This window comes from Phalangium opilio, unplaced genomic scaffold (genome assembly GCF_054372755.1).
Source record: "Phalangium opilio isolate 3A_F unplaced genomic scaffold, DU_Popi_V2 ptg000105l_1, whole genome shotgun sequence".
In the NCBI taxonomy this organism is placed as follows: Eukaryota; Metazoa; Arthropoda; class Arachnida; order Opiliones; family Phalangiidae; genus Phalangium; species Phalangium opilio.
The window spans coordinates 10490257-10517470 of NW_028324207.1; the positions used below are offsets into that span (position 1 = coordinate 10490257).

The window sequence follows — 27214 nt, forward strand, 5'->3', positions numbered from 1 at the left end:
CCGCAAAGTTTAAATAAGTAAAATACATAACAAGTGTGACGTAGTAGCGTGTTAGATCGTGTTCCACTGACGAAACGTTCTCCGCCAAAACTCTAGTAGGTGAAATCTTTTCAACCTGCAGAGAGCACTCTAGTTTTCTTGACAAGGCCTATTTAAAATGGATGGTCGAGCTTGACTTGGAAATTCAGAGTAAAAATGGTCGAGAATACATTTCAGGCAACATGAAAATCGTTTAAAAGCAAGGCGTTATTTTTCATTGACCTTTTTTCATTTTACTGTATAATTTTAAAGCGAATGAGTTCAACTTGTTTCAAACCTTCACGCTCTCATTAAGGCCTAACTACATACAAACTGTTTTTCACATACGCATTTCCAGAAAGTGGACCTGGCAGCATTTCTAACGAGTTACGAATTTTCAATGCGAGGTCGTGCGTTGTCAACATTCACAGTGCCAGTCACGTACGCCGATCAAAGATTACTGTCTGCCAAACATGTGACGTTCAACGCTGCTCCAGTCGGAGCCTTCGACGATTTAAAAACTATTTCCATTGGTGTAAGTGTAGAGAGTACGACGTAAATAACCGTAATTTTACAAATTTTACCGGTAAATTACGTAAATTACTACGGTATTAAGCCTGTTATAATATAAAATACCACAAATTACGGTTATTTTCGTTATTCCATAATTTTAATCGCTAACTTACAGGTAATTTTGCTAGGTGTGGTTATGTAACCGGACCTTGTTTTGCACTGATGATCTGTACGTGTGTTTGTTTGAGTGTTTGTGGCCGGGGTACGCCAGGAACAAGTGTGGCTAGATATCGATTAAGCAAAGAATTTCGATAAAAAAATTACATTGGGGCTTTTGTTTGCGGGCCCGGCTCTTGGGAGAATTGGTAAACAACATTTGTATCGTCAAAGAATTCACCCTGTTATATCGCGGCAACCCTCCAATTTGGTTTAATTTGATGGACGGCTGTAGCGAAGCCCATTTGTTGAAAGCGTTTCAAATTAAAATATTTCCTCTTTACTACGGTTTCTGGGGTTAGCGCGGGGAGAGGGATACGGAATGCGGGCAAGGTATGCGGGCAAGGTAGCTAGTGTGAGAGATTCATTTTTTTGGTGGAAGAGGCACTATGTGTAAAGGCTTGTTTGTTGTTTACGATCCGCGAGTGTGTATGTTTGTGGTTTGTGTGTGGAATTTCGATACACAAAAAGACCTTTTTAGCTATAGGCGTGGTAAGACCTTAATGTACCCCAAACGAATATTACCTAGTCTTATCAGACTTTGGGTTTAACATGATTACACCGCGATATTGAAATCGTTCCCTACATGTAAGCTATGACCAAACGTAACGTAACGATTAGAGTTACGAAATGTCAAACTACTCCAACCAATCAGATTTAGTCGTCGACCAAGGGGTTACAATACTGGGCAAACATTTTCCTTCACTTCCAAATTATCTGCTGTTCGTGTAAATCTGTAGAATGTATATCTTTAAGTATGTGAAGCGTACCCAAGAACTCTGTTGTTAAGCCCTTTGCTTGAGAGCCATCTATTTATTTGCAAAGTAATTCTTAAACGTTGCTTCTCTGAAAACGCTTTTTTCAGATTTGGAGCGGGTTGCTTTGCGTCATGGGAGTCTTAACGATGATTGATATCATTCACAAGCGAGTCAAGGGAATTCCAGGATCAATGATGTCCGTCGCTGCTCAAAAACTCTTTCTTTATTTCGGAGCCATTTTGGGAAAAGGTAGAGTCTCCAGAGTCGAACAATTTATCGGGCCGGGCCGGGTCGGGCTTTTCAAATTTTGGAAATTAAGGGGCAGTTGGTTACAAAATTTTAAAGCGCGCGCCCTGATTCCTATGCCAAGCAGAGCCGCGGTGGTCTAGTGTGACGTCACACAAGGGAATTGTTGGAGAGAGAAAAAATTTCAAAGGGAGCGTGAGCCCCCCTTGCCTGTCTCGCTCCGTCGCACGCGTAAACACAAAACACGAAAGATGCCGTATAAATCTATCAAGTTAAAATTACATCCAATTAAAAAAGAAAACAAGTTGGGGAACCAAAATAAACCTCTCCGAGCCGAGACGAATTTACTTTCCAAACACAGGTCCGCCAGCCAATGAGTCAAACCGGAAATACATAGTTCTAATCGGCGAGATATTGCAATGATCATTTGTAAAGTTTAAAGCGTTTAATAATTTCCTGCGTATCCTCAATAATTCTAATGAGGAGTCCTCATTAGAATTATTGAGGATACGCAGGAAATTATTAAAACGCTTTAAACTAAATGATCATGGCAATATCTAGCCGAAAGTTAAATACACTTTAAGTGGTAGACTATCACTTAAAGTGTATTTAACTTTCGGCTCAACTCTGAACCGTTAAGACCTTCTATAAGAGGGCATGAAAAAAGGTCAATTCTGGTTTAAATCTAGGTTATCTTATCTCCTAGACCCAGTCGTTTCAACACGTATGGAGAGATGAAGTATTAACATCCTTATTATTTAATGAAGCTAAAAGTTACGTTTTTTCTATATATAAATGTAGTAAAGATGAATTAAAAAGTAAACACCAAATTTGAAATGTTAATATCAAAAGATGTTCTTGGAATATTAAGATGAAACAGAGCTTTATAGCTACACAACTACTTAAAGAATCGTAATGCCGAAAAATATTTAAGTATTTCCATTTAATATTCTGCAAAAAGAAAATGTTATCGTTTTGTAAGCGATCTTTTCATCCTACTCGCTTTATATTAACTTTGATATGCGTGTAGTGTTTCGATTCAGATGCAATCTTCATTACTCGTTCTATATTAACTCTCACTTGTGTCAGTACATAGAAATAAGTTTATCTTAAATAATTTATTAAATATAAATGATATTAATTATTTTAATCGCCAGTAAATAACTTTAAAAATAGTTAAATCGTTTAAAATAAAGTTGTTCCTATTATCTTTCGAAACTTTGCTAATATTGAGGTTTAAAGTGAAGGGTACGCCTCTTGCCCGCTTTCTTCAAATTTTGGGGTATATATACGATTCGTTTCCATCATAATTATAGATAAAAACGCATTCGCGTGAACCGATGGTGGAAGCCCTGCCATTGGGAGGCTAGACGTTTCTCGTAACCCTAGCCGCTAGCCGCGTAAATCTTAAACCTAACGACGACGATGGAGTAGAAGCCAATGTTACTGATTGGTGTCTATGTGGTATAGAAGAAAGACCAGTAGATGGTGGTTGTCCATGTGGAGTGGACGAAAACCAAAACTGGTGGTGTGGGAATCAAGTAGAATAGCCAGTGGAGACGAACACAATTTTCCAAATTTCCGTGAACTGTAAATGCAGTCCGGAAATTGGGAACACGTTTGCTCCGATACGCAAACTGCGAACGCGGTCACGTGAGGTGTGACAGACAGACACACACACATGTAAGAGTCGTGTATTGATTAGTCAGGATCATTAGTGTAATAAAAGAGTTTAATCAATGAAATAAAATAAAGTAAATCAGGTACGTTACATAGCGTTAATACTACCGTCCTCTCTCTACGAGAGCCGCGCGTTAAGAGACCCTATTCCTCCTCTTTCCTACCTAAGCGTGTGCGAGGCGAGGGAATAGGGTTATTGATCGAGTTTTTGGCAGGACTCTAGCGCCATCTATTAGTAAGGGGGTTTGGGCGCTAACACTCGGCCATCCAAAATAAAATAAAAAAGTTAACAAACACCTGTTTGGTGAAAAACGTTACAAAAGACTAACTAAATTGCGTAGTAACGACGTGAAAACGCGTAACAAAAATATTAACCCGCGTATGGTAAAAATTAAATTTAGCAAATAAAGTCTTTTAAATAGAGCGGAGTTCTGCGTCGCCTGGAACTGCGTCTCATTCCGTCGTCTTCGTCGGCATCATGCTCGGACAGAGTATTCGTACCATCAGCTTCGACAGCCGTCTCGTTTTCGGCTGTTGTATCCTCTTGGGAAATGGTCGACTCACTGCTAGCTGGACGGAATTGCGTGCGTTTGGAATCAGCAAAGACCGGAACTCCTGGTGAAGGTGGTGGGACGTCATCTTGGGACTCGTCTCCGGAATCGTCATCGGCATTGTCAACTATGAGAAAACGTTTAATTTTGTCTACCGGAGCCGTATTTCGGTAGAACTTCTGCTTTCGTTGGTTCTCCGGGCAATCCTCTATGAGATAGCGGTCGTGTTTTAGCTTCTCAGCGACAACGTATGGTCCTTTATAGACCGCTGCTGTTTTCCTTGGTAACCCGGTAGCCTCGGGTTTGCGCTCAACTACGACAAGGTCACCAGGCTCAAAGGTTGGTGCTTTGGCCCGTTTTGCGTTGTATCGAGTTCTCTGCTTCGCTTGGTCGATTCTTATAGCTTCAATGGCTTTGGCTCGTCGTTCGAGCGTATCTTCATCAAAGGTTTCTCGTACGCCGTCTATGAGAGCGCTTCCCGTTGGATTTCTCGACGCGTAGTTGAAGAGTAGGGAGAAAGGCGTTCTTTGCGTAGCCTTATGTATCGTGTTATTTATTCCCCACTGGATTTGGTGAACATGCTCGTCCCAATCCTTGTCATCTTCACGTACGGTCATGCTTGCTAAAGCCGGACTCAAAACTCGGTTTAGGCGTTCAACCTGACCATTCCCGCGAGGCGTTGCGGTGGCGTTAAGAACATGGGTGATACGTGCTAACTTGCAAGCGTCTTCAAAAGCCTTTCCCGTGTAGGCTGTGCCTTGATCCGTAATGATACGTTTCGGGGCTCCAAATACTCCGATGAGTTCTTGTAAAAATCGTTTGGTAGGGTTCATTCCCGCGTTTCGAACTGGCTTCAAGATTGTAAACTTTGTAAAAGCGTCGATGGCAACAATCAAGTAAGTGTTTCCGTTTACACTTCGAACGAACGGACCCAGGTGGTCTAAATGCAGCGTGTGAAAGGGTAGACCAATCTTATCTATCGAATGTAGGAAGCCTGGCTGCCTGCCAGAGGGGCGTTTGTGAAACAAACATTCGAGACACGACGAAATATAGCGTCTGACGTAGCGTTTCATACCAGGGAACCAAAAGTCTTCTTTAATTTTCTGGATAGTCTTGTCCAGACCAAAATGGCCCAGGTCATCATGGCAGCTTTTTACCACGCGCCACCTGGCACGATTTGGTACTACCCAGAGTAAGGATTCTTCCTTGTTTTCGTCCATTCGGACCTTCTTAAAGAGCCTTCCTTGTTTGAGGACGTATTCCTTACGAACTCCTATTTCTTCTTTCGATAGCTTCCCTGTTTTCGTTAGCTGGTCCTTGATTAGTTTCATTTTAGGATCCTCGTTTTGGGCCGCGACTAGGAAATCTTCGCGGGTTATTTCAACGTGAAAAATCTGAAGACCGTCCGTAGGTTCCATATCTTCGGCTTCGTCCCATGGCGCTCTGCTCAGAGCATCTACGTGTGCCATTCGGGTTCCGGGGCGATGTGTGACTTGAAACGTATACTCTTGAAGTCGCAACCACCAACGTCCAATTCGTGGGACCAGGTGTTTCTTCGAGAGGGTGCACCGCACCGAATTACAATCTGTTACCACGTCGAACTCCATTCCAATTAGAAAAACTCGAAACTTTTCTAGGCTCCAAACCACAGCTAACGTCTCTAGCTCACTTGAGTGGTATTTCGCTTCCTCCTTCGTCGTCTTCCTGCTGGCGTAGCAAATCGGGTGCCATTTTTGATCCTCAGCTTGCTGGAGAAGTATCGAGCCGAGACCAATTTTACTTGCATCCGTGTGAACTTCCGTTTTAGCGTTCATATCGTATAAGGCTAAAATGGGCCTCTCCGTGAGTTTTGCTTTGAGGAAGGTAAAAGCTTTTTCTTGTTCGGGCTTCCATACCCATTCCATATCCTTTCGTAAGAGTGTCGTGAGTGGTTCAGCTTCCATAGCGAAACCCTTAACAAAACGCCGGAAATAGCTGGCGAGTCCTAAGAATCGCCGGAGCTCGTGGACGTTTTTCGGTGGCGGAAATTCTTTTACGCAGTCGACCTTTCTTGAACCGGGACGGATCCCATACCGACTTATCTCGAATCCCAGGTACTCTATGTCACTGAGCAGAAATCGGCATTTCTTCAGGTTTAATGACAGGTGCGCGTTCCGTACGACTTCTAGCACTTGACGTAAGTGGTTGAGGCCTTCGCTTTCATTGACTGACGGAATCAAAACATCGTCCATGTAGGTGAGCGCTATAGCGTACCGTAGCGTTCCTAATACAGAGTTGATCATCTTTTGGAAAACTCCACAGGCGTTGGAGAGCCCAAACGGCATCGTAATGAACTGGTAATGACCATCGGGGGTCACGAAAGCCGTCTTTTCTCTCGAATCCTTGTCCACAGGAATTTGGTAGTAACCCGACATCATATCCAAGCTTGTAAAGAGCTTATTACCGCTAAGCCGTTCCAACTGGCTTTCTATCAACGGCAACGGGTAAGCGTTTTTCTTCGTAATCTTGTTTAGAGCGCGATAATCTACGCACAAGCGTTCTTCTCCGTTTTTCTTCTTAACTATTATTATGGGACTGGCATACGGCGAGTTAGACTCTTCTATAATCCCGGCTTCCAAAAGCTCTGAGATCTTCGTTCGTACCCGGCCCCTTTCAGCAAAGGACAAGCGGTAAGGTCGATAGGAGACCGGCTCATTCGTTACTAGCTCAATTTTCATTTCGGCCCTGTCCGTTCTGCCGAGTTCCATCAGATCGCTGGCGAAGCAGTCTCGATATGAGTTTAACAGCTCGTGTAACTGCAACCGAGTTTCTTCGGATACGTCCGGTCCCGTAACGATATCTTCCACAGGAAGCGGAGGTCTTTGGACGATTTCCGCGTGTAAAACTTCGGTGACGGATGCTGTTTCCCTAAAGCACGGTTCGCCTCGTGCTACTATCTGCCCAGCTTTAATAGTTAAATCTTGATCCGATACATTGAAAATTGGCAGTGACGTTTCCCCATCTTGACCAACTGAGCAAACAGTACGGGGGATGCAATATTCGTTTCCCGGCTTCATCCTCATGCTGGTTTCTATGTACAAGTCTAGTGGGTCGTGACTACGTCCTTGCGTTACTAGGTCTACTACTCCTATGTAGTTAGACGGGATAACAGTGGCTCCTTTAGCCCAAAGGTTTACCGCCGGTTCTGGTAACGACGGGATATCCAGATTGAGAAGGCATTCGTCGCCGTCTTGCTCGTTGGGACGTTCTTCAAAAATACGTAAGTTTTTCTTTCGCTTGACAACTACAATGTGTTGTTGTTCGGTAAAGGGCTGTCCGATTAAGAGGGGTATATCTTGAGCTGTGTCAGGTACTACGTGGATCTTGACCTCGGCCGTCGCCTGGTCAACCCTGAGACTAACCTTGCCCACTCCTAAAAGCTTCGTTTTCCCTGAGCCGTAACCACCTATGAACGAGTCTCCGTCGACTTCATCGGTTTCTATTTTCAGCTGCTCAGCTTCGCTTTTTCGTATAGCGACGCATTTGCTACCCAAGTCAACGTACGACCTTATCTGTATTCCATTAACTTCCGCATCCATGAAATACTTCTGATTGGCATCAACATCAGCGTGTTTACTCTCAACGTGAGCGATTTCTCGAGTTTGACTTGGAAGCGATTTCGTGGTGCAATCCTTAGATTCGTGCCCTGGTCGTCTACACGAGAAGCAACGCATTACCTTCTGGGGCTTCTTGCAGTCTCGCGACATGTGTCCATATGAAGAACAGTTAAAACAGAGAGGTTCACCATGTTTAAACTTCGGTTTTCTTCGGGAATTAGACGATCCATTGCTACGTTCCTCAGTCTTTGGTTCTTGGGGTTGGGGCTTCAGATCGGGAGCCCTTCCGTGACGCCCATTGTTATCCTTGACTGATTCGTTGGATAAGTTGGCTTTGTTTCGTTTTGATGATTGTAATCGGTCTTCCAACTGTCGCATCGCCTTAAGTAGCTCCGGTAGTGTATCGTAGTCACGGACGCTCAAAGACGCAATCAGCTGTTCGTCGTGCAGACCTGTGATTATGTATTCCATCATGTCATCGTTTGAGAGGCCGCAGAGCCTCGCCTTGGCTACTTTGTCGTGATAATATACTTCTACAGATTCCCCTGAACGGCGGGTCCTCTGTTCCATATCGCGGTAAAGCCTTTGAGAGTTCTTGACTGGCGGGAACCATTCTACGAGAAGTTCCTTCCATTCGCCCCAAGTGTGTACCACAGTATCAAGGCTTTCATACCATACTTGAGCAGTTCCTTTGAGTTTCGGCATTGCTGTGTTGATGATGAGACGCTCAGACCAACCGTAGGCCCTTGCAGCATCGTCAATCTTCCTTATCCATTGATTTATCGTTTGATGAGGTGCCATTGCAGGATCAAAATCAGGGATAATTCTACTGGCATCCCCGGAATTAGTATCGTGATTCCGGTTAGCGCCATTCCCAGCCGCCGCTAACGTTTGCTCTACAGCAGCACCGACCGCTAATTTTATCGCTTGTTCAAAGGCCGTAAGAGAAAGCATTCCTTGAGGTACTTGCCTGCCAGCTTCGTCTTGTAGCCTAAGCCCTTCCATTCCGGGTGGAATAATTCGTTCGTTGCGGGAATTCTCACGTGAGACGGATCCCCGTTCTCGTTCGTTATCCTCGTCTCCAGAGTCCGAGTTGACACTCATTGGACCAACAGCTCGAGGAGATTCTGATAATTCGTGAAAAGAATCTTCGCTATCGCTGATATGTTCGTTGTTGACGTGGATTAATCGAGAACCTTCGTTCAAGGCGTAAACTCTTTCGGAGAGAACGCGATGGGTGTCGGAGTTTCCGCTAGATGAGCCGTGAGTTTGGTTATTCTCCTCAAAATAGTCGTTGGAAAGCTCCTCGTTTATAGTAGGCTGATCGTTGCCCTCGGGTTCAGAGACGTAGGCGCTTCGTTGCCTCCGGGTTCTAGGACGTTGGAACCCGTTCGTGAAGGAAAGTCGTCAGTAATTTCGTTAATCACGCTGGTAGAGAGCTTAGTGTTGAGATTTTCGTATGAAAGTTCGTCGCTTACGTTTGGCGTTTCGTGGCCTACAGATTCAAGAACGTTGGAATCTGTTCGCGATGTAATTTCAGTGGGGTTTTCTCTTCGTTTCGTGCTACCAGTTGGCGGTTTCGTTTCGCGGCATAAAATGCACCTCGTGGGCCTAGTATTTTTCACTCGCTCGCTTCTTCGTACGTGGAGACAGCTCTCTGTTTCTTGCATGAATCGTTGGCAAGGTGACCGTGTAGCTCCCTTTGTCTCACAAAAGCTCACGAGTAAAAATAAGGCCAAAGTTCGCAATTTAATCGTTCAGTTCATCCGCGCCGTTAACCGAAGGTTCGTTATATGTAAACATAATAAAACCGACTGTTTCGTTTACCGTAGAAATAGAAATACCGATGTTAGCGCGATAAAAACATAACGTTTCCCGTTACTACGTGACGAGGCTTAGGACTCGGCTTTGTTTTCTGCACGTTTTCGTACCGGGCAAAAATGTTTTTCGTATCGCGTTTCATCTCCTAATATAACGGCGTAATTGGATAAATATCCCACTTCTGAGATGTAAGAGTCGTGTATTGATTAGTCAGGATCATTAGTGTAATAAAAGAGTTTAATCAATGAAATAAAATAAAGTAAATCAGGTACGTTACATAGCGTTAATACTACCGTCCTCTCTCTACGAGAGCCGCGCGTTAAGAGACCCTATTCCTCCTCTTTCCTACCTAAGCGTGTGCGAGGCGAGGGAATAGGGTTATTGATCGAGTTTTTGGCAGGACTCTAGCGCCATCTATTAGTAAGGGGGTTTGGGCGCTAACACACACACGTCCAGTGCAATACCTCTCCGTGACGTCATCGTCACTCGGAGAGGTAAAAACCCTAGAGGTGGGCATTTTCTATCCATTTTCCACAAATTAGTGGAAAACGATTTTTTATAAACAAAGTTGTGGATATAATAAGATTTAACAAGCAAGTTCTGAGAACAACTTTCGAGTATTAATCAAAACTGTCATTGTAGACAAAGACCAGAAAGTGTAAAAGATTAGTGTAGAAAATTGTTTGTCTAAAGTAACAGATATTCAAATTTTCCCTTTTGAATTATGAAACATCAATTATTTAAAAAAATGATCTTACTTTTTTCACCAAAATTACTTCAGTAAAATATTTTAACATGAAACATGCGCATCATTTTAAAAATAGTACGCGTTTGCGTTTTATTTTCTCTCAAAAAGTGACAATCAGGTTGACAATTCGACCCTATAAAGAGAATTTAATGGACTGAAAATCGTTGAGAGGTAATAAAATAAAACTCGTTTAGAATTATAAAGTTGTCGAAGTTTTAAAAATTAACGTGCTGTATAGCGCTCAAAAGATGACGATCAATCTACAGATCTTTTCGACACTAATAACTAAATCACAATGAAAAGGCTTATGTTATTTTCCACTTCGAAATATTTCCAATTTTAAAACATAAAAATTTAAACTCTTCAAGCGAAATCTTTTCAGAAATCCAAGTATTTGAATCTCCTAAAAGCAAATGTTAGTCGAAAGTAAAACCTAGTATCAGGGAGAAAGGGAGATGCCGCGTGAATAGCGCGAGGTAGGGCCGTGCAGACTATTCGCTACTATTTGGTCGGACCAAATAATTTGGTCAAAATTGACGTTTACTATTCGCACCGACGAATCGAATAATGATTTTCAAAATTCTAGAATACCAAATAATGAGCTTCGAAAAACCGACTATTCTATAGCGGATAAAACAATTTGAAAGTGAATGTTTTTAACAGTCTATGGACCAAATTATTTGGTATTCGCAACCAGTTTTTGAATTTTTCTGTTGATTTTGTGAATTTGAGGGCGATGTCATAGAGATAGAAACATAAATGTTATGCTCCTATCCCTATGGGCGCTGTGATAGTGTCCGCTGGACCGTGGCCTCATTGATGACGCGACTCGGCAGACACAGCCTTAAAATTCTGACGTGGCTACCAAAGTTCTTTGGTGGCTACTGTTAAGTATTACCCGCGTTCACCGAGTCGCGTGATCTAGGAGGCTATAGCTGGAATCAGCCACTCATTCTTTAGAAGTTCATATACAAGGATAAATCATCAAAGGTTTTAACTTAAAGGGTACTGGTTATTATCAACTTCTCGCTGCGGAGCTAACTATATTGAACTTCCTAATAATATGTCACTATAGTATACCTATTAAAAAATACAGTATCATGGAAGAGGTCATACATTGCAAAGCGAGTAGGGATATATTGACAACTAACCTAATTTTGATTAAAATAAAACCTTTGATTCGTTCAAAAATACGTTTTCAGCTGTTCAAAAGTACCTTTCCGTGTCCCATTATTTATAAATTTGAAATTCGGTAGAATAGTTTTATAGAAATTTAAATTTGGTCGAATTTTTGAACTTCACACTATTTGGTCAAATTATTTGGTCATTTTCCTATTCCGAGCCGAGAGATGGCTCCCAAAAACACTGCTATTTGGTATTCGACGAATACCTTAAAAAGTACTATTCGCACAGCCCTAGCGCGAGGTGTCTCTCTTTTGGGTGGGGAAGTAAATTTCCCAGCCAACTTGGGTAGTATCGCCCGGGCTACCGCGAGCTCTACTGCGCAAAATCCTAATTTTTTGTCTGTTGTGATGTCACTTCGCGCATGCTCAATGATCCACCGAATGACCCAAGGTAGAGAGAGAGAGAACATAGTATTTCATAGGGCCGTGTCTAGGCAGGGGCGAACGGGGCGGCCGCCCCGGGCGCCATAGATATGGGGGCGCCGAAATGGGTTCATTTGGCTTAGACGCGATGAATAAAACTTATCCCGTTGCTGAAAAACCTTCCATTTTTCTCGTCGAGACCCAACACAAAGCTTTCTTGGGTTTTAGAAACTTTGCATGGAATGTTTATTTTCTCCCCTGAACGAAAACACGCCTTACTAGAGAGGGAGAGGAGAATCAGTATAGGCAGCCGTGATCCATGCGTGGTGAAAACGGGGGTAAATCTAGGGTACACCGCGGTGCCTATGCGCTGCTTTCTCGCGCACAGTTGACGTAGGGGATGACAGAGATAAGGCGAGGAGGTCAATGCCCCACGCGCAAAGGACTAAAACTAAACGACGAAAATTGTTTTAACTACCCCCCTATTTTCCCGATTTTATAAAGCGCGTTTCAATCTCCATCTTTCTCTCCTCTTTGGCCTTACCTCCTGGAGCGCCAGGGAAATTACGGGCGTTTTCCATGTTTACAAAGTAGATAGAGAGGGAATAGAAGCGTTAACCTTTTAACTTGCATTCATACGCTACGTGACATTCGATAAGGATACTACTCATGTCGTTTCAATAGTTTATATTCGAGTTTGGACTATTAATTTAACTCTTCACTTAATTTTAAAAGTTAAATCGACAATAAATTATGGCACCAAATAAATCTGGGGCTTATTATAAAGCAAAAGCGAAGCAAAAACAGGCCGAAGATAAAAATCTTGCCAAGACATGGGGCAAATGGCTTCAATCTGAGCCACTGCTCCCACTAGAAGATAAAGAATCTTCAACAAGTTCGACCCCAACGAATGAGCAAGTTAATTTGGAAGATGAAGTTGCAGACTCTTTACCAAAGCAACAGAGACATTGTTACAGAAAATGTTTGTTCAAGTTCAATATTGAATGATTTCAAGCAAGACAGTGATACTGCATCTAACATTCAAAAAGGAATTGATTTTAGCGATCCACGTACGTGGAAACTCCCCTATCAAGAAAATTTTATAACAAGATTGGTAGAACATGGTCCTAAGCAAGATCTAGAAGCCAATTATTTACTATCAGCCTCCAATAACGGAAGGCATTTTAGCAAAGAATGGTTCATGAAAATTCTTCCTAACGGCGAAGCAATAGAGAGACAGTGGCTTATGTATAGCAAGACCAAAGGTGCTGTATTTTGTTTTCCTTGCGTTCTATTTCGTAGCCAAACGCAACAATCTCCACAAAACATTGCAAGCCCATTGAAGGGATTTTGTGACTGGAAAAAATTAAATCCCCGAATTCGCGAGCATGAAAACTCTACTGAACATCGTAAAGCGTATATGACTGGAAAGAGTTCGAGATGAGACTTAATACAAAAAGTGCAATTAACAACGAACTAGAAAACGCGATTGATTTAGAAGCACAAAAATGGAGACATGTATTGAAAGTTGTAGTTGACGTCATTCTTTTTTGCTCGACTAATAATCTAGCTTTAAGAGGTTCATCGTCGAAAATTGAAATTCCGAACTGCGGAGTATTTCTTAATCTTATTAGCTTAATAAGCAAGTATGACAGTAAAATTGCAGAACACGTGAAAAAAGTAAAAGAAGGTCAAACGAATGTTACCTACTTTTCACCAGGTATTCAGAATGAAGTTATAGCTTTACTTGGTTCGATGGTGAGATCTCACATTATTTCTCGAATAAAACATGCCAAGTACTACTCACTAATGTTTGACTGCACACCCAACGCATCACATAAAGAACAAATGACACAAATTATACGATATGTAACCATAGATGACGAAGGATGTTCTATTCAAGAAAGTTTCATAGGTTTTATTGAGTCGAAAAATAAAACAGGATTAGGATTAGCCAACGAGATTGAAGAAAAAATATCAGCGGATGGTTTGGAACTAAGAGATTGTAGAGGACAATGCTACGATAATGTATCAAATATGGCCGGTATATACAAAGGTGTACAAGCACGGATTTTGACTAAAAACGAATTAGCAACCTTTGTCCCGCTTTGTCCCTTGTGCCGCTCACTCTCTCAATCTTGTCGGTGTCCACGCCGCTAGCGTTACGCCTAAAATGATAACACTTTTTGGAACTGTACAAAGACTGTTTGTATTCTTCTCCAGTTCAACTGATAGGTGGGGGTTGTTGACATCGGTGCTAAAAATCAGTTTGAAAGCAAGTAGTGACACAAGATGGTCAGCTAAAAGACAAGCCGTAGAATCACTCCATCAACAACTTCCTGGTGTCTTGTCTGTATTGAAAGAGATGGTTGATTCAAAAAAAATTCCGAAACTGTTTCAACAGCTCAAAGCTTTATAAAACTTATTAACTATGACTTCATCTGTAGTTTGGGTTTGTGGGTTAAATTATTATGTTTAATAGACAGAGTTAATATTTCACTTCAGAGCCCAAATATCTCGATAAATATTGCTTCAAAAATGGTCAGAGGGCTTAGAGATTCTATTCTTCATGTTAGAGAAAATGATTCGGAGATTGAAAAACTATTAGTACTTGCCAAGGAAGCTTGCAAGGAAATGAATTTGGTACCTGAATTTAAAGAAATGAGAAAACGGAAGGTTAAGAGGATGGATTCAGAAAAAGCTGCTGATGAAGGGCATTTAATAACTGAAGAACAAAAATTCAGACGAGAATCAAACTATGTAATGGACAAAATTCTTTCAGAGCTTGAATGGCGTTTCACCAAGCTGCGCCTTATTTCGGAAGAGTTCGAGTTCTTAAGTGGACAGTCACTTTTGGAAATGGGTGTAACCGATCTCAAAAAATGTGCCAATAATTGGCCATATGTCTAATCAGCGCCACTAGCGGATGGTCTGAAAACTACTCCCATAGAGTCTAGGTATATTTAAGCGGGTTTGCAGAATTTCCGCCAGGTGGCTCGAACGCCGCGCCATCTGACGGAAATTCTGCAAACCCGCTTAAATATACCTAGACTCTATGGGAGTAGTTTTCAGACCATCCGCTAGTGGCGCTGATTAGACATATGGCCAATTGTGCATTAAAATATAAAGAAGACATAGACCCCTTAGAAATTGCCTCTGAGATAGAAAGTTTAAAATTTCAAGCACCTTTATTAATTGAAAACCTAATTAGCACCAGAAGAAAATAGGGGAAGTGGGTAGCCGTAGCCTTGAGCCATACAAGTCGTCCAGTGATTCTCACTTACAATGGTCGATTCCCCTACCACCCTTAAAATTTGAATCTGGCCAATCGGCGCGAAGCATAAAATAGTACCAGATTTCATTGCGAACGCCACCATGTAGCGAACTGTGGAACTAACTTGTGTAGTCTGCTTATATTTCTGCTGTGCTTCAGAGTTAGGGTTACGTCAGGCAACGGGTTAATGCGGATATTGGTTTAATTAAGGACGAAAATTCGGTTATTTAATAAAATGAATGTCGTTAAGAGTACACAGTGTGATTTAACGTACAAGGAAACTACCGATAAGAAAACTCAGGCTGTGTTGAAAGGAAAAGTAAGATCTACCCAAACCAATCCTCATGTTAAAAATCAAACTACAACAACTTGGATACAACTTTATTACTTTGAACTCTTCCCTATCACAGTTTAAAACTTCGGACAAGTTAATTTTTTCCCTGGAACTTAGAAATACAATTGTATTTAAAAATAAAGACATATTTTAAAATAAGTTATGAATTTAGAATTTACCACTCGATTCCAGCCTCTGCCATTCTGCCTGAGTGCCTCACTGCCTCTAGCAGACGCCTCTAGTCAGTTGAAAGGCGTAGGACCGTACTGTCCACAGAAACACGTCATTCGTGTGTTAATGCGCGTAAAAATCCTATCTCTCTTCACCCCCACGGGGAGGGAAATGGCGCGAAAAATCCGTAAACGGGACGCCTCGCGAAGTTGCCCAAGCTACCCACTTCCCCTATTTTCTTCTGTTAGCACCGAGCACTACTCATTTGGACTTGCTCAATGAACTACACAAAAAAGGAATTGTAAGTGCATACCCGAACGTGGAAATTGCCATAAGAATTTTTTTAACTATTCCTGTGACAGTAGCGTCAGGTGAACGTTCATTCAGTAAATTGAAAATTATTAAAAATTACTTAAGATCCGTAATAGGCCAAGAAAGGCTCTCAAACATGGCTATTTTAAGTATAGAACATAAAATTTCCAACAGCTTGGATTATGATGATATTATCAACGATTTTGCAGCTGTTAAGGCTAGAAAAGTTTTTTTATAAACAAAGTTTTCATAAATGAGTGCTAAAAAGTTTAATTGTAAGGTTTTCTGATTTTGGCAATTTTTGCTATGCGTTAGGGGCGCCAAATTTTCTCTCGCCCCGGGCGCTATTTGCTCTAGGTGCGGCCCAATTCATACCCCCGTTTTCAACCCCTTCCCGCAAGATACGAGTTCTGTTAGCATTAGGCGGCTTCTCCCTTTCTCCCTGCTAGTATCAAGCTAGAATCCCTTAAACTCTTGTAGGTGGCATTTCTCTTGAAATACTATTGAGAGAAAAATACTTGGGTAAAAAGTGGTGAAAAATATTTTGGGCAAATTAAATTTTGGTGAAAAAAGTAAGATAAGAATCTTTTTTGAAAAATTGATGTTTTATAATCATGTCTTCAAAAGTGAAAATTTGAATATCTGTACTTTAGACAATTAATTTTCTACACTTATCTTTTACACTTTCCGGTCTTTGTCTACAATGACAGTTTTGATTAACATCTGTTACTTCAGTCTTAATATTAATTACAAGTTGGGAAAACCAAAATATTACCTCTCCGTGTCGAGAAGATTATATAACCTTGAGTATCCAATGAAAACGTCGACCTTTTGCCCTCATCCTTTCCCGCGCTTTGCGCTTCCGCATTTCATCCTTACTCTCAACATTATCTTCCTCCATTTTACATACAAAAATCAAATACTCACAAAAAGAAGCGGCAAAAACCTGCTGGCTCTTTACAACCACTTAATTTGACTTAATATCCAATTTCCAACAACAATAATATACCGGTAGTTTAATTGACAACCTACTAGCATCGAAATTCTCATTAAGAGTGGCTCCCGCGGATAAAAAAGGGCAATTTTCAACTAGGTGGGCGTTATCTCATTAAATTTGAAAAATATCATTTGTCTTTATTACCAATGCCTAACCGTTTGGATTTTTTTAAAGCAATCTTAGCACCAAATAATATTTTTTGATACAAAATAAATGTTTTATGTTCTTATTAAGAATAAAACCAGAGGGTAAAAAAGGTCTGTTCTCTCGTAATTTTTTAAGCTTTTATCATGATTACTCTATACAACAATAACAAGGAGTATAAACCCATTAGTGGAAAAAGTATTTTTTTCCGAAACAATCTCGCTTATGTTTATCCTCTCTAGACTTCGCTAAAAACGTATTACTCCTACCATTAAAGAAGGAGCGCAATATTATCCATATTTTCATTTCATATACAGAGAAAAGAAATTATTATGTTTCTGAGAGGAGCTTCCCATTTTTGTTGTTGTTTTGAAAAATATATCGCAATGCACGGGCCTTGATAGATATAGGAGGCAATGAATGAAATATATCACAATGCACGCGCCTTGATAGATATAGGGGGCAATGAAGGAAATATATCGCATGCACGGGCCTTGGTAGATATAGGAGGCAATGATAATCTCTCTCTTTGCACGAGAGGTTTATCTTTAATATTTAAATAAATATAATTATTTTTAATTATTTTAATCTTCAATAATTAACATTAATAATAGTTAAATCGTTTAAAATAAAGTTATACCTATTATCATCTCAAACTTTGCTAATATTGACGTTTAAAGTGAAGGGTACCCCTCTTGCCCGCTTTCTTCAAATTACGATTCGTTTCCATTATAAAAGTAAGGAAAAAGCGCAATTGCGAAAACCTTTGGTGGCGATCCCACCTTAGGGAGGCTAGACGTTTCTCGTAACCCTAGCTGATCGCCGCGTATATCCTAAAACCAAACGATGATAATGGAGTAGAAGCCAATGATACAGATTGGTGTCTATGTCGAATAGACGGAAGACCAGTGGATGGTGGTGTTAGAAGCCAGTGTAAGTGCAGACTGGTGTCAATGTGGGATTGGCAAAGAATAGAAGATGGTGGTGGTGGTGGAAGCCAGAAAAATACCAGACTGGTGTTAATATGGGATGGACGAAGACCAAACATGGTGGTGTGAGAACTCAAGTAGAGGAGCCATTTCCGTGACTGTGAAAGCAGTTCGGAAATGGCGAACACGTTTGCTCCGATACGCAAACTGCGAACGCGGTCACGTGGGTGTAACAACAGACAGACACACAGACACACACACAGACACACCCGTTACAGAACCTCTCCTGGACTACGTCACACGGAGAGGTAAAAAGATGGTTTTTTAGTTCAAACGCGTTAACTAATGTATGCACATTGCTCTAATACTTTTACTCTCCTAAGGTTTCTGAAAAATTTGAATTAATATTAAGACTGAAGTAACAGAATTAATAACAAGTTGGGAAACCAAAATAAACCTCTCCGAGCCGAGACGAATTTACTTTCTAAACACAGGTCCACCAGCCAATGAGAAAAACCGGAAATACATAGTTCAAATTGGCGAAATATTGCCAAGGTCTTAAGCAAAGGCTTAAGCGTTTAATAACAATTTCCTTTGTATCCTCAATAATTCTAATGAGGACCTAAAATGTAACACTGAAGGGTGTATTTAACTTTCGGCTCACTCTGAACCGTTAACACCTCCTATAAGACTAAGAGGAGGCGAAACAAGGTCATTTCTAGTTTAAATCTAGGGTATCTTATTTCACGGCCCAGTCGTTTCAACACTTGTGGATAGATGAAGAATTAACATTCATATTAACTAATGAATATTAAAAATGCGTTAACACTATATATAAATGTAGTAAAGCTGAATTAAAAAGTAAACACCAAATTTGAAATGTTAATATCAAAAGATGTTCTTGGAATATTAAGATGAAACAGAGCTTTATAGCTACACAACTACTTAAAGAATCGTAATGCCGAAAAATATTTAAAATATTTCCATTTAATATTCTGCAAAAAGGAAATGTTATCGTTTTGTAAGAGATCTTATCATCCTACTCGCTTTATTTTAACTTTGATGTGCGTGTAGTGTTTCGATTCGGATGCAATCTTCATTACTCGTTCTATACAGTATAAACTCTCACTTGTGTCACTCATTACATAGAAATAAGTTTATCTTAAATAATTAATTAAATATAAATGATATTAATTATTTTAATCGCCAGTAAATAACTTTAAAAATAGTTAAATCGTTTAAAATAAAGTTGTTCCTATTATCTTTCGAAACTTTGCTAATATTGACGTTTAAAGTGAAGGGTACCCCTCTTGCCCGCTTTCTTCAAATTTTGGGGTATATATACGATTCGTTTCCATTCTAATAATAGATAAAAACGCATTCGCGTGAACCGATGGTGGAAGCCCTGCCATTGGGAGGCTAGACGTTTCTCGTAACCCTAGCCGCTAGCCGCGTAAATCTTAAACCTAACGACGACGATGGAGTAGAAGCCAATGTTACTGATTGGTGTCTATGTGGTATAGAAGAAAGACCAGTAGATGGTGGTTGTCCATGTGGAGTGGACGAAAACCAAAACTGGTGGTGTGGGAATCAAGTAGAATAGCCAGTGGAGACGAACACAATTTTCCAAATTTCCGTGAACTGTAAATGCAGTCCGGAAATTGGGAACACGTTTGCTCCGATACGCAAACTGCGAACGCGGTCACGTGAGGTGTGACAGACAGACACACACACACACGTCCAGTGCAATACCTCTCCGTGACGTCATCGTCACTCGGAGAGGTAAAAACCCTAGAGGTGGGCATTTTCTATCCATTTTCCACAAATTAGTGGAAAACGATTTTTTATAAACAAAGTTGTGGATATAATAAGATTTAACAAGCAAGTTCTGAGAACAACTTTCGAGTATTAATCAAAACTGTCATTGTAGACAAAGACCAGAAAGTGTAAAAGATTAGTGTAGAAAATTGTTTGTCTAAAGTAACAGATATTCAAATTTTCCCTTTTGAATTATGAAACATCAATTATTTAAAAAAATGATCTTACTTTTTTCACCAAAATTACTTCAGTAAAATATTTTAACATGAAACATGCGCATCATTTTAAAAATAGTACGCGTTTGCGTTTTATTTTCTCTCAAAAAGTGACAATCAGGTTGACAATTCGACCCTATAAAGAGAATTTAATGGACTGAAAATCGTTGAGAGGTAATAAAATAAAACTCGTTTAGAATTATAAAGTTGTCGAAGTTTTAAAAATTAACGTGCTGTATAGCGCTCAAAAGATGACGATCAATCTACAGATCTTTTCGACACTAATAACTAAATCACAATGAAAAGGCTTATGTTATTTTCCACTTCGAAATATTTCCAATTTTAAAACATAAAAATTTAAACTCTTCAAGCGAAATCTTTTCAGAAATCCAAGTATTTGAATCTCCTAAAAGCAAATGTTAGTCGAAAGTAAAACCTAGTATCAGGGAGAAAGGGAGATGCCGCGTGAATAGCGCGAGGTAGGGCCGTGCAGACTATTCGCTACTATTTGGTCGGACCAAATAATTTGGTCAAAATTGACGTTTACTATTCGCACCGACGAATCGAATAATGATTTTCAAAATTCTAGAATACCAAATAATGAGCTTCGAAAAACCGACTATTCTATAGCGGATAAAACAATTTGAAAGTGAATGTTTTTAACAGTCTATGGACCAAATTATTTGGTATTCGCAACCAGTTTTTGAATTTTTCTGTTGATTTTGTGAATTTGAGGGCGATGTCATAGAGATAGAAACATAAATGTTATGCTCCTATCCCTATGGGCGCTGTGATAGTGTCCGCTGGACCGTGGCCTCATTGATGACGCGACTCGGCAGACACAGCCTTAAAATTCTGACGTGGCTACCAAAGTTCTTTGGTGGCTACTGTTAAGTATTACCCGCGTTCACCGAGTCGCGTGATCTAGGAGGCTATAGCTGGAATCAGCCACTCATTCTTTAGAAGTTCATATACAAGGATAAATCATCAAAGGTTTTAACTTAAAGGGTACTGGTTATTATCAACTTCTCGCTGCGGAGCTAACTATATTGAACTTCCTAATAATATGTCACTATAGTATACCTATTAAAAAATACAGTATCATGGAAGAGGTCATACATTGCAAAGCGAGTAGGGATATATTGACAACTAACCTAATTTTGATTAAAATAAAACCTTTGATTCGTTCAAAAATACGTTTTCAGCTGTTCAAAAGTACCTTTCCGTGTCCCATTATTTATAAATTTGAAATTCGGTAGAATAGTTTTATAGAAATTTAAATTTGGTCGAATTTTTGAACTTCACACTATTTGGTCAAATTATTTGGTCATTTTCCTATTCCGAGCCGAGAGATGGCTCCCAAAAACACTGCTATTTGGTATTCGACGAATACCTTAAAAAGTACTATTCGCACAGCCCTACTTTTGAAGACATGATCATAAACATCGATTATTTGAAAAAAATCGTATCTTAGTTTTTTTCACCAAAATGTGTCAAAATATTTTGTCATGAAACGTGTGCATCATTTTAAAAGTAGTACGCGTGTATACTTTATTTTATATCAAAAATTTACAATTAGTTTTGAGTAATTCGGTCCTATCAGGAGAATAAAATAGTCAGAAAATGGTTGAACAAAAAACTGTGCGAAAACTTGACAAATCGTAGTCGTTATTTTGAAAGTTTTAAAAGTATCAAAATTAACGTGATGTAGGGGTATAGCTCCCAAAATATCTTTTGGACATTATTAACTACATCACAGTCAAACGGCCTTTGTAATTTTCTGCTTGGCAATATTTCCAATTTTAAAATATAAAAATTGGAGTATTTGACCCTTAATGTTAGTCAAAAGTAAAACCTTGTATCAAGACAGTATCCCATTTTTTTCTGGAACTACTATGTAGAGCAAAATACTTGTGCAAATAATGCAGAAAAATATTTTGAGATTAATGAAAATTTGGTGAAAAAAACTAAGATAGGAATTTTTTCAAATAATCGATGTTTTATGATCATGTCTTCAAATGTGAAAATTTTAATATCTGTTACTTCAGGCAATTCATTTTCTACACTTATCTTTTACACTTTCCCGTATTTGTCTACAATGACAGTTTTTACCTCTCCGAGTGACGATGACGTCACGGAGAGGTATTACACTGGACGTGTGGGTGTGTCTGTCTGTCACACCCCACGTGACCGCGTTCGCAGTTTGCGTATCGGAGCAAACGTGTTCCCAATTTCCGGACTGCATTGACAGTTCACGGAAATTTGGAAAATTGTGTTTGTCTCCGCTGGCTATTCTACTTGAGTTCCCACACCACCTGTTTTGGTTTTCGTCCACTCCACATGGACACTAGTCTGTACTTTCTAGCTTTCAAGCACCTCCATCTTCTGTTCTTCGTCAATTTCACCTTGACACCAGCTTCTATGCACCACCATCTTCTGTTCTTCGTCAATTCCACATTGACACCAGCTTCTGTGCACCACCATCTTCAGGTCTTTGTCCATTCCACATGGACGCCAGTCAGTATATTCTGGCTTCTTTTCCTTCGTAATCGTTTGGTTTTAAGATATACGCGGCGATCGGCTAGGGTTACGAGAAACGTCTAGCCTCCCTAAGGTGGGATCGCCACCAAAGGTTTTCGCAATTGCGCTTTTTCCTTACTATTATAATGGAAACGAATCGTATATATACCCCAAAATTTGAAGAAAGCGGGCAAGAGGGGTACCCTTCACTTTGAACGTCAATATTAGCAAAGTTTGAGATGATAATAGGTATACCTTTATTTTAAACGATTTAACTATTATTAATGTTAATTATTGAAGATTAAAATAATTAAAAATAATAATATTTATTTAAATATTAAAGGTAAACCTCTCGTGCAAAGAGAGAGATTATCGTTGCCTCCTATATCTACCAAGGCCCGTGCATGCGATATATTTCCTTCATTGCCTCCTATATCTATCAAGGCCCGTGCATTGTGATATATTTCATTCATTGCCTCCTATATCTATCAAGGCCCGTGCATTGTTATATATTTCATTCATTGCCTCCTATATCTATCAAGGCCCGTGCATTGCGATATATTTTTCAAAACAACAACAAAAATGGGAAGCTCCTCTCAGAAACATAATAATTTCTTTTCTCTGTATTTGAAATGAAAATATGGATAATATTGCGCTCCTTCTTTAATGGTATGAATCCTTGCCTGTCTATTAATATTTTACGTAGGAGTAATACGTTTTTAGCGAAGTCTAGAGAGGATAAACATAAGCGAAATTGTTTCGGATAAAAAATACTGCTTCCACTAATGGGTTTATACTCCTTGTTACTGTTGTATAGAGTAATCATGATAAAAGTTTAAAAAATTACGAGAGGACAGACCTTTTTTATCCTCTTGTTTTATTCTTAATAAGAATATAAAACATTTATTTTGTATCAAAAGAAATTTTTTGGTGCTAAGATTGCTTTAAAAAAATCCAAACGGTTAGGCATTGGTAAAAAAGACAAATGATATTTTTCAAATCTAATGAGATAACGCCCACCTAGTTGAAAATTGCCCTTTTTTATCCGCGGGAGCCACTCTTAATGAGAATTTCGATGCTAGTAGGTTGTCAATTAAACTACCGGTATATTATTGTTGTTGGAAATTGGATATTAAGTCAAATTAAGTGGTTGTAAAGAGCCAGCAGGTTTTTGCGGCTTCTTTTTGTGAGTATTTGATTTTTGTATGTAAAATGGAGGAAGATAATGTTGAGAGTAAGGATGAAATGCGGAAGCGCAAAGCGCGGGAAAGGATGAGGGCAAAAAGGTCGACGTTTTCATTGGATACTTAAGGTTATATAATCTTCTCGACACGGAGAGGTAATATTTTGGTTTCCCAACTTGTTATCAATAAAGATAAGATGACGTTGACAATGGAGAGATAATTGCGAGTTCTAAAAAATCCGTCTTTAATACTTTAAAGCCACTATTAAACGCGGAATAGCTAAGGTATTGAAATACAATTTTTTCGAATTTCCCTGAAGTATGAATGCGGTCCAGAAATTTCAAACAAGTTTGCTTTGATTTGCAAACGCACTCCCCTTGGATGTAACAATCCACACAGACACACCCACACGTGTCTTCAACCACTCAATTTTTCTATTGGTTTGTGTCGGTGCAGGCTTCGATATTCCTTCGTCACTGGCGATTCGCTTCAGCGTTGGAGTTTACCTCTTGATAATTGTGGTTTTCGTCAATTTGTTCAACGGAGTCTTGAAAGCCAATTTCTCGTCTCAGAAGATAGAAAATATTAACAGTGCAAGGGATTTATTGAGAGTACCCGACGTCAAAGTTTTCATTTCTGAGTTAATAGAAGACAGTGTTAAACAATCGGTGGAGATTTTTAAATACTTTAATCTCATTTCCAAAGTCCATTAATAAAATTTCAATCCTAACAGACTGACGATGACATGAAAACTCTCTTGCATCAGCGAGCAAAGGGCTTTCAAGCGGGAGACTTACAGTCAGGAAAGAACATATGGTTTGGAGATATACCTTTTTTACAGATGGTCTTGTTAATTCTCTCGGATGAGCAAAAGCTGAAACTATCGCATCTTCATCTTGGTTCGGGCAAGTACTTGGAACACCCGCGAGTGCTCCCAGTTAACAATGCAACAATGAATCCTAAAGCTCTGAAGTACATCAACCAAAGGTTCGTTAACTTTCTTAATGCAAGAACAGTCTACGTTTAGGTGTTTCTTCTTCGCACATTGACGATGATCTTTATCATATCAAACGTAGCTACTTGAGTCTTCTTCAATAATGCCGCACCTCAACTGGCGTTCGCGCGTGCATTGACTAATAACACTGGAAAGTTGCTAATTATTATAAAACTACGTTTCAAAAAAAACTCTTTCCACAGTAAGTCCAAATTGTGGTCCACGGGCCCCTATACTTTAGTTTCCATTAAATGATTGATATCTATCCAAAGAGATTTTTATATTTCCAAAACGTTATTATCAATTCTAAATCACATAGAGGGTCGGATCACTGACGCATTTCACCGTGAGGCGCTTTTAAAAGATAAATGCGGCGCAAAGGCACACGGGAACAATTACGTTTTCCTTCCATTGTGGAGTTTGTAAAAATTGAGAAGCCTTCGCCATGTAGGTGGCATTGCTAAGGTTTTATATTACTTTGAAATTTTGCTCGAGCACATAATCGCGAGTTCAAGAGCCGCGTATCGCGTTATGTTACTAGCGTATTTTAATCGAAATCGGGATAATTATCGTCAACTCTTCATAGTGTCACTTGAAATCTTTGGGGAATATTATATCCGAGACCTTACCAAAAGTGTCGTGTGTACCCCAGATGTAATCAAATAAAGTCAGCGTTAATCAGGCGGACAAATTTTGCAACCTTATTTATGTTACTGATTTGAAGTATCTCACCATTTGGTGATTGCAGATTGCGGTCTTTCTTGGAAACCGGCCAAATCACAGCATTTCACCGCGTGTTCGAGAGAGAATGGCGCATCGAATTGGAACCTCAACATTCGACGGCTGAGAATGAAGTACACGTACTTGGGTTCAAGGACATTGAAGCCAAGTTCCGGTTGTGGGCGGCAATGCTTGGAGTCGCTTCTTTCGTCTTCACCGTCGAGCTACTGACAAGATTCCAGTTTCGAGAACCACTGCACATCACTAGGATCAAACGAGGATTGTTGGGAATGTAAACCTTCGCAACGGAACTTTAAACCGGAAACTGATTTAAAACGATTCCGATCCGAACAAACACATGGCTAAGAGTCGGTTCAGACTAGTATTTATTTGCACAAAGCATAGGTTTCTTCATGGTTAAATCACACATCAAAATTGTGCACCACCCGTAAGCGAAGATTACACATTTTAAGACATGGAGCGAGGCCACATTGGACCGAATTCAATTTAGCATACACAACAGGGGACGACGGTAACCGCGAACTAGCACAAAGCCTACTTTTAGGGAGTGAATAAGCCTAATATAGCTAAGTCGATTGAGCGGCCAATCATGGCGAAACTCTGATGCCTCGCGACTTCTGGCCACTTTCAAACTTTCCTCTCATGCACTTTTGGTGATACTTAGCTATAGGGCCTATTTCATTTATTGTCGTTTGCGGATGAAACCAAGTTTATTTAAATAAGTGACACTTGGAAATCCCCATAAGCTAAAGTTACTATAATAGCGTGTAAATAGCTAACGCAATCTTAGACAAATACTCAACTGACCAAAGTTCAGAGTGAAACAAAATAGAAGTTCTTACAATAATTGTAACCGTAAACTAATTCTTCTGTCGGCGAATGAAAGCAGTCTTTTTCAAAATTTGAATTTTAAAAATTAGCATGACCTAGTGATAGTGCGTTCCAATTAGGGAATCCAATGTTAATAGTAGCCTATATACTATTAAAATTACTTAGAATATTGGAATTACTAATATTTTTGTAAAACCGCGATGACTCTTAAATCGAATATACGCGTAAGAATTTGTTAAATTACTTCATAGATATTTATTGATGTATTCTAAGAAATAAATGGAAAATAAATAATTACTCAATGTATTTGTGGGAAAATAAATAATTACTCAATGTATTTGTGGGAAAATAAATAATTACTAAATGTATTTGTGGGAAAATAAATAATAGCTAAATTTATTTGTGGGGAAATAAATAATTACTAAATGTATTTGTGGGAAATAAATAATAACTAAATATATTTGTGGGGAAATAAATAATTACTAAATGTATTTGTGGGAAAATAAATAATTACTCAATGTATTTGTGGGAAAATAAATAATTACTCAATGTATTTGTGGGAAAATAAATAATTACTCAATGTATTTGTGGGAAAATAAATAATTACTAAATGTATTTGTGGGAAAATAAATAATTACTCAATGTATTTGTGGGAAAATAAATAATTACTAAATGTATTTGTGGGAAAATAAATAATTACTCAATGTATTTGTGTGGAAAATAAATAATTACTAAATGTATTTGTGGGAAAATAAATAATTACTCAATGTATTTGTGGGAAAATAAATAATTACTAAATGTATTTGTGGGAAAATAAATAATTACTCAATGTATTTGTGGGAAAATAAATAATTACTAAATGTATTTGTGGGAAAATAAATAATTACTCAATGTATTTGTGGGAAAATAAATAATTACTAAATGTATTTGTGGGAAAATAAATAATTACTCAATGTATTTGTGGGAAAATAAATAATTACTCAATGTATTTGTGGGAAAATAAATAATTACTCAATGTATTTGTGGGAAAATAAATAATTACTAAATGTATTTGTG

At 39.2% G+C, this 27214-nt stretch overlaps 1 protein-coding gene and 1 long non-coding RNA gene across 2 annotated transcripts; one reads left to right on the top strand and one right to left on the bottom strand.

The window, feature by feature from the left end:
• Positions 1 to 37: 37 nt before the first annotated feature.
• Positions 38 to 26918, top strand: LOC149629927 (uncharacterized). Its single transcript, XM_089851601.1, has 5 exons — positions 38 to 553; positions 1613 to 1754; positions 24049 to 24260; positions 24326 to 24579; positions 25335 to 26918. Exons 1-5 carry the CDS (start codon positions 419 to 421, stop codon positions 25600 to 25602), a joined length of 1011 nt encoding a protein of 336 aa, XP_089707727.1. The 5' UTR covers positions 38 to 418; the 3' UTR covers positions 25603 to 26918.
• Positions 14905 to 15608, bottom strand: LOC149629928 (uncharacterized). The gene is made up of 2 exons (XR_016374481.1): positions 15482 to 15608; positions 14905 to 15414 (listed from the first exon to the last, which is right to left on the bottom strand). It is a non-coding gene; the product is annotated as an uncharacterized LOC149629928 (long non-coding RNA).
• Positions 26919 to 27214: the final 296 nt, after the last annotated feature.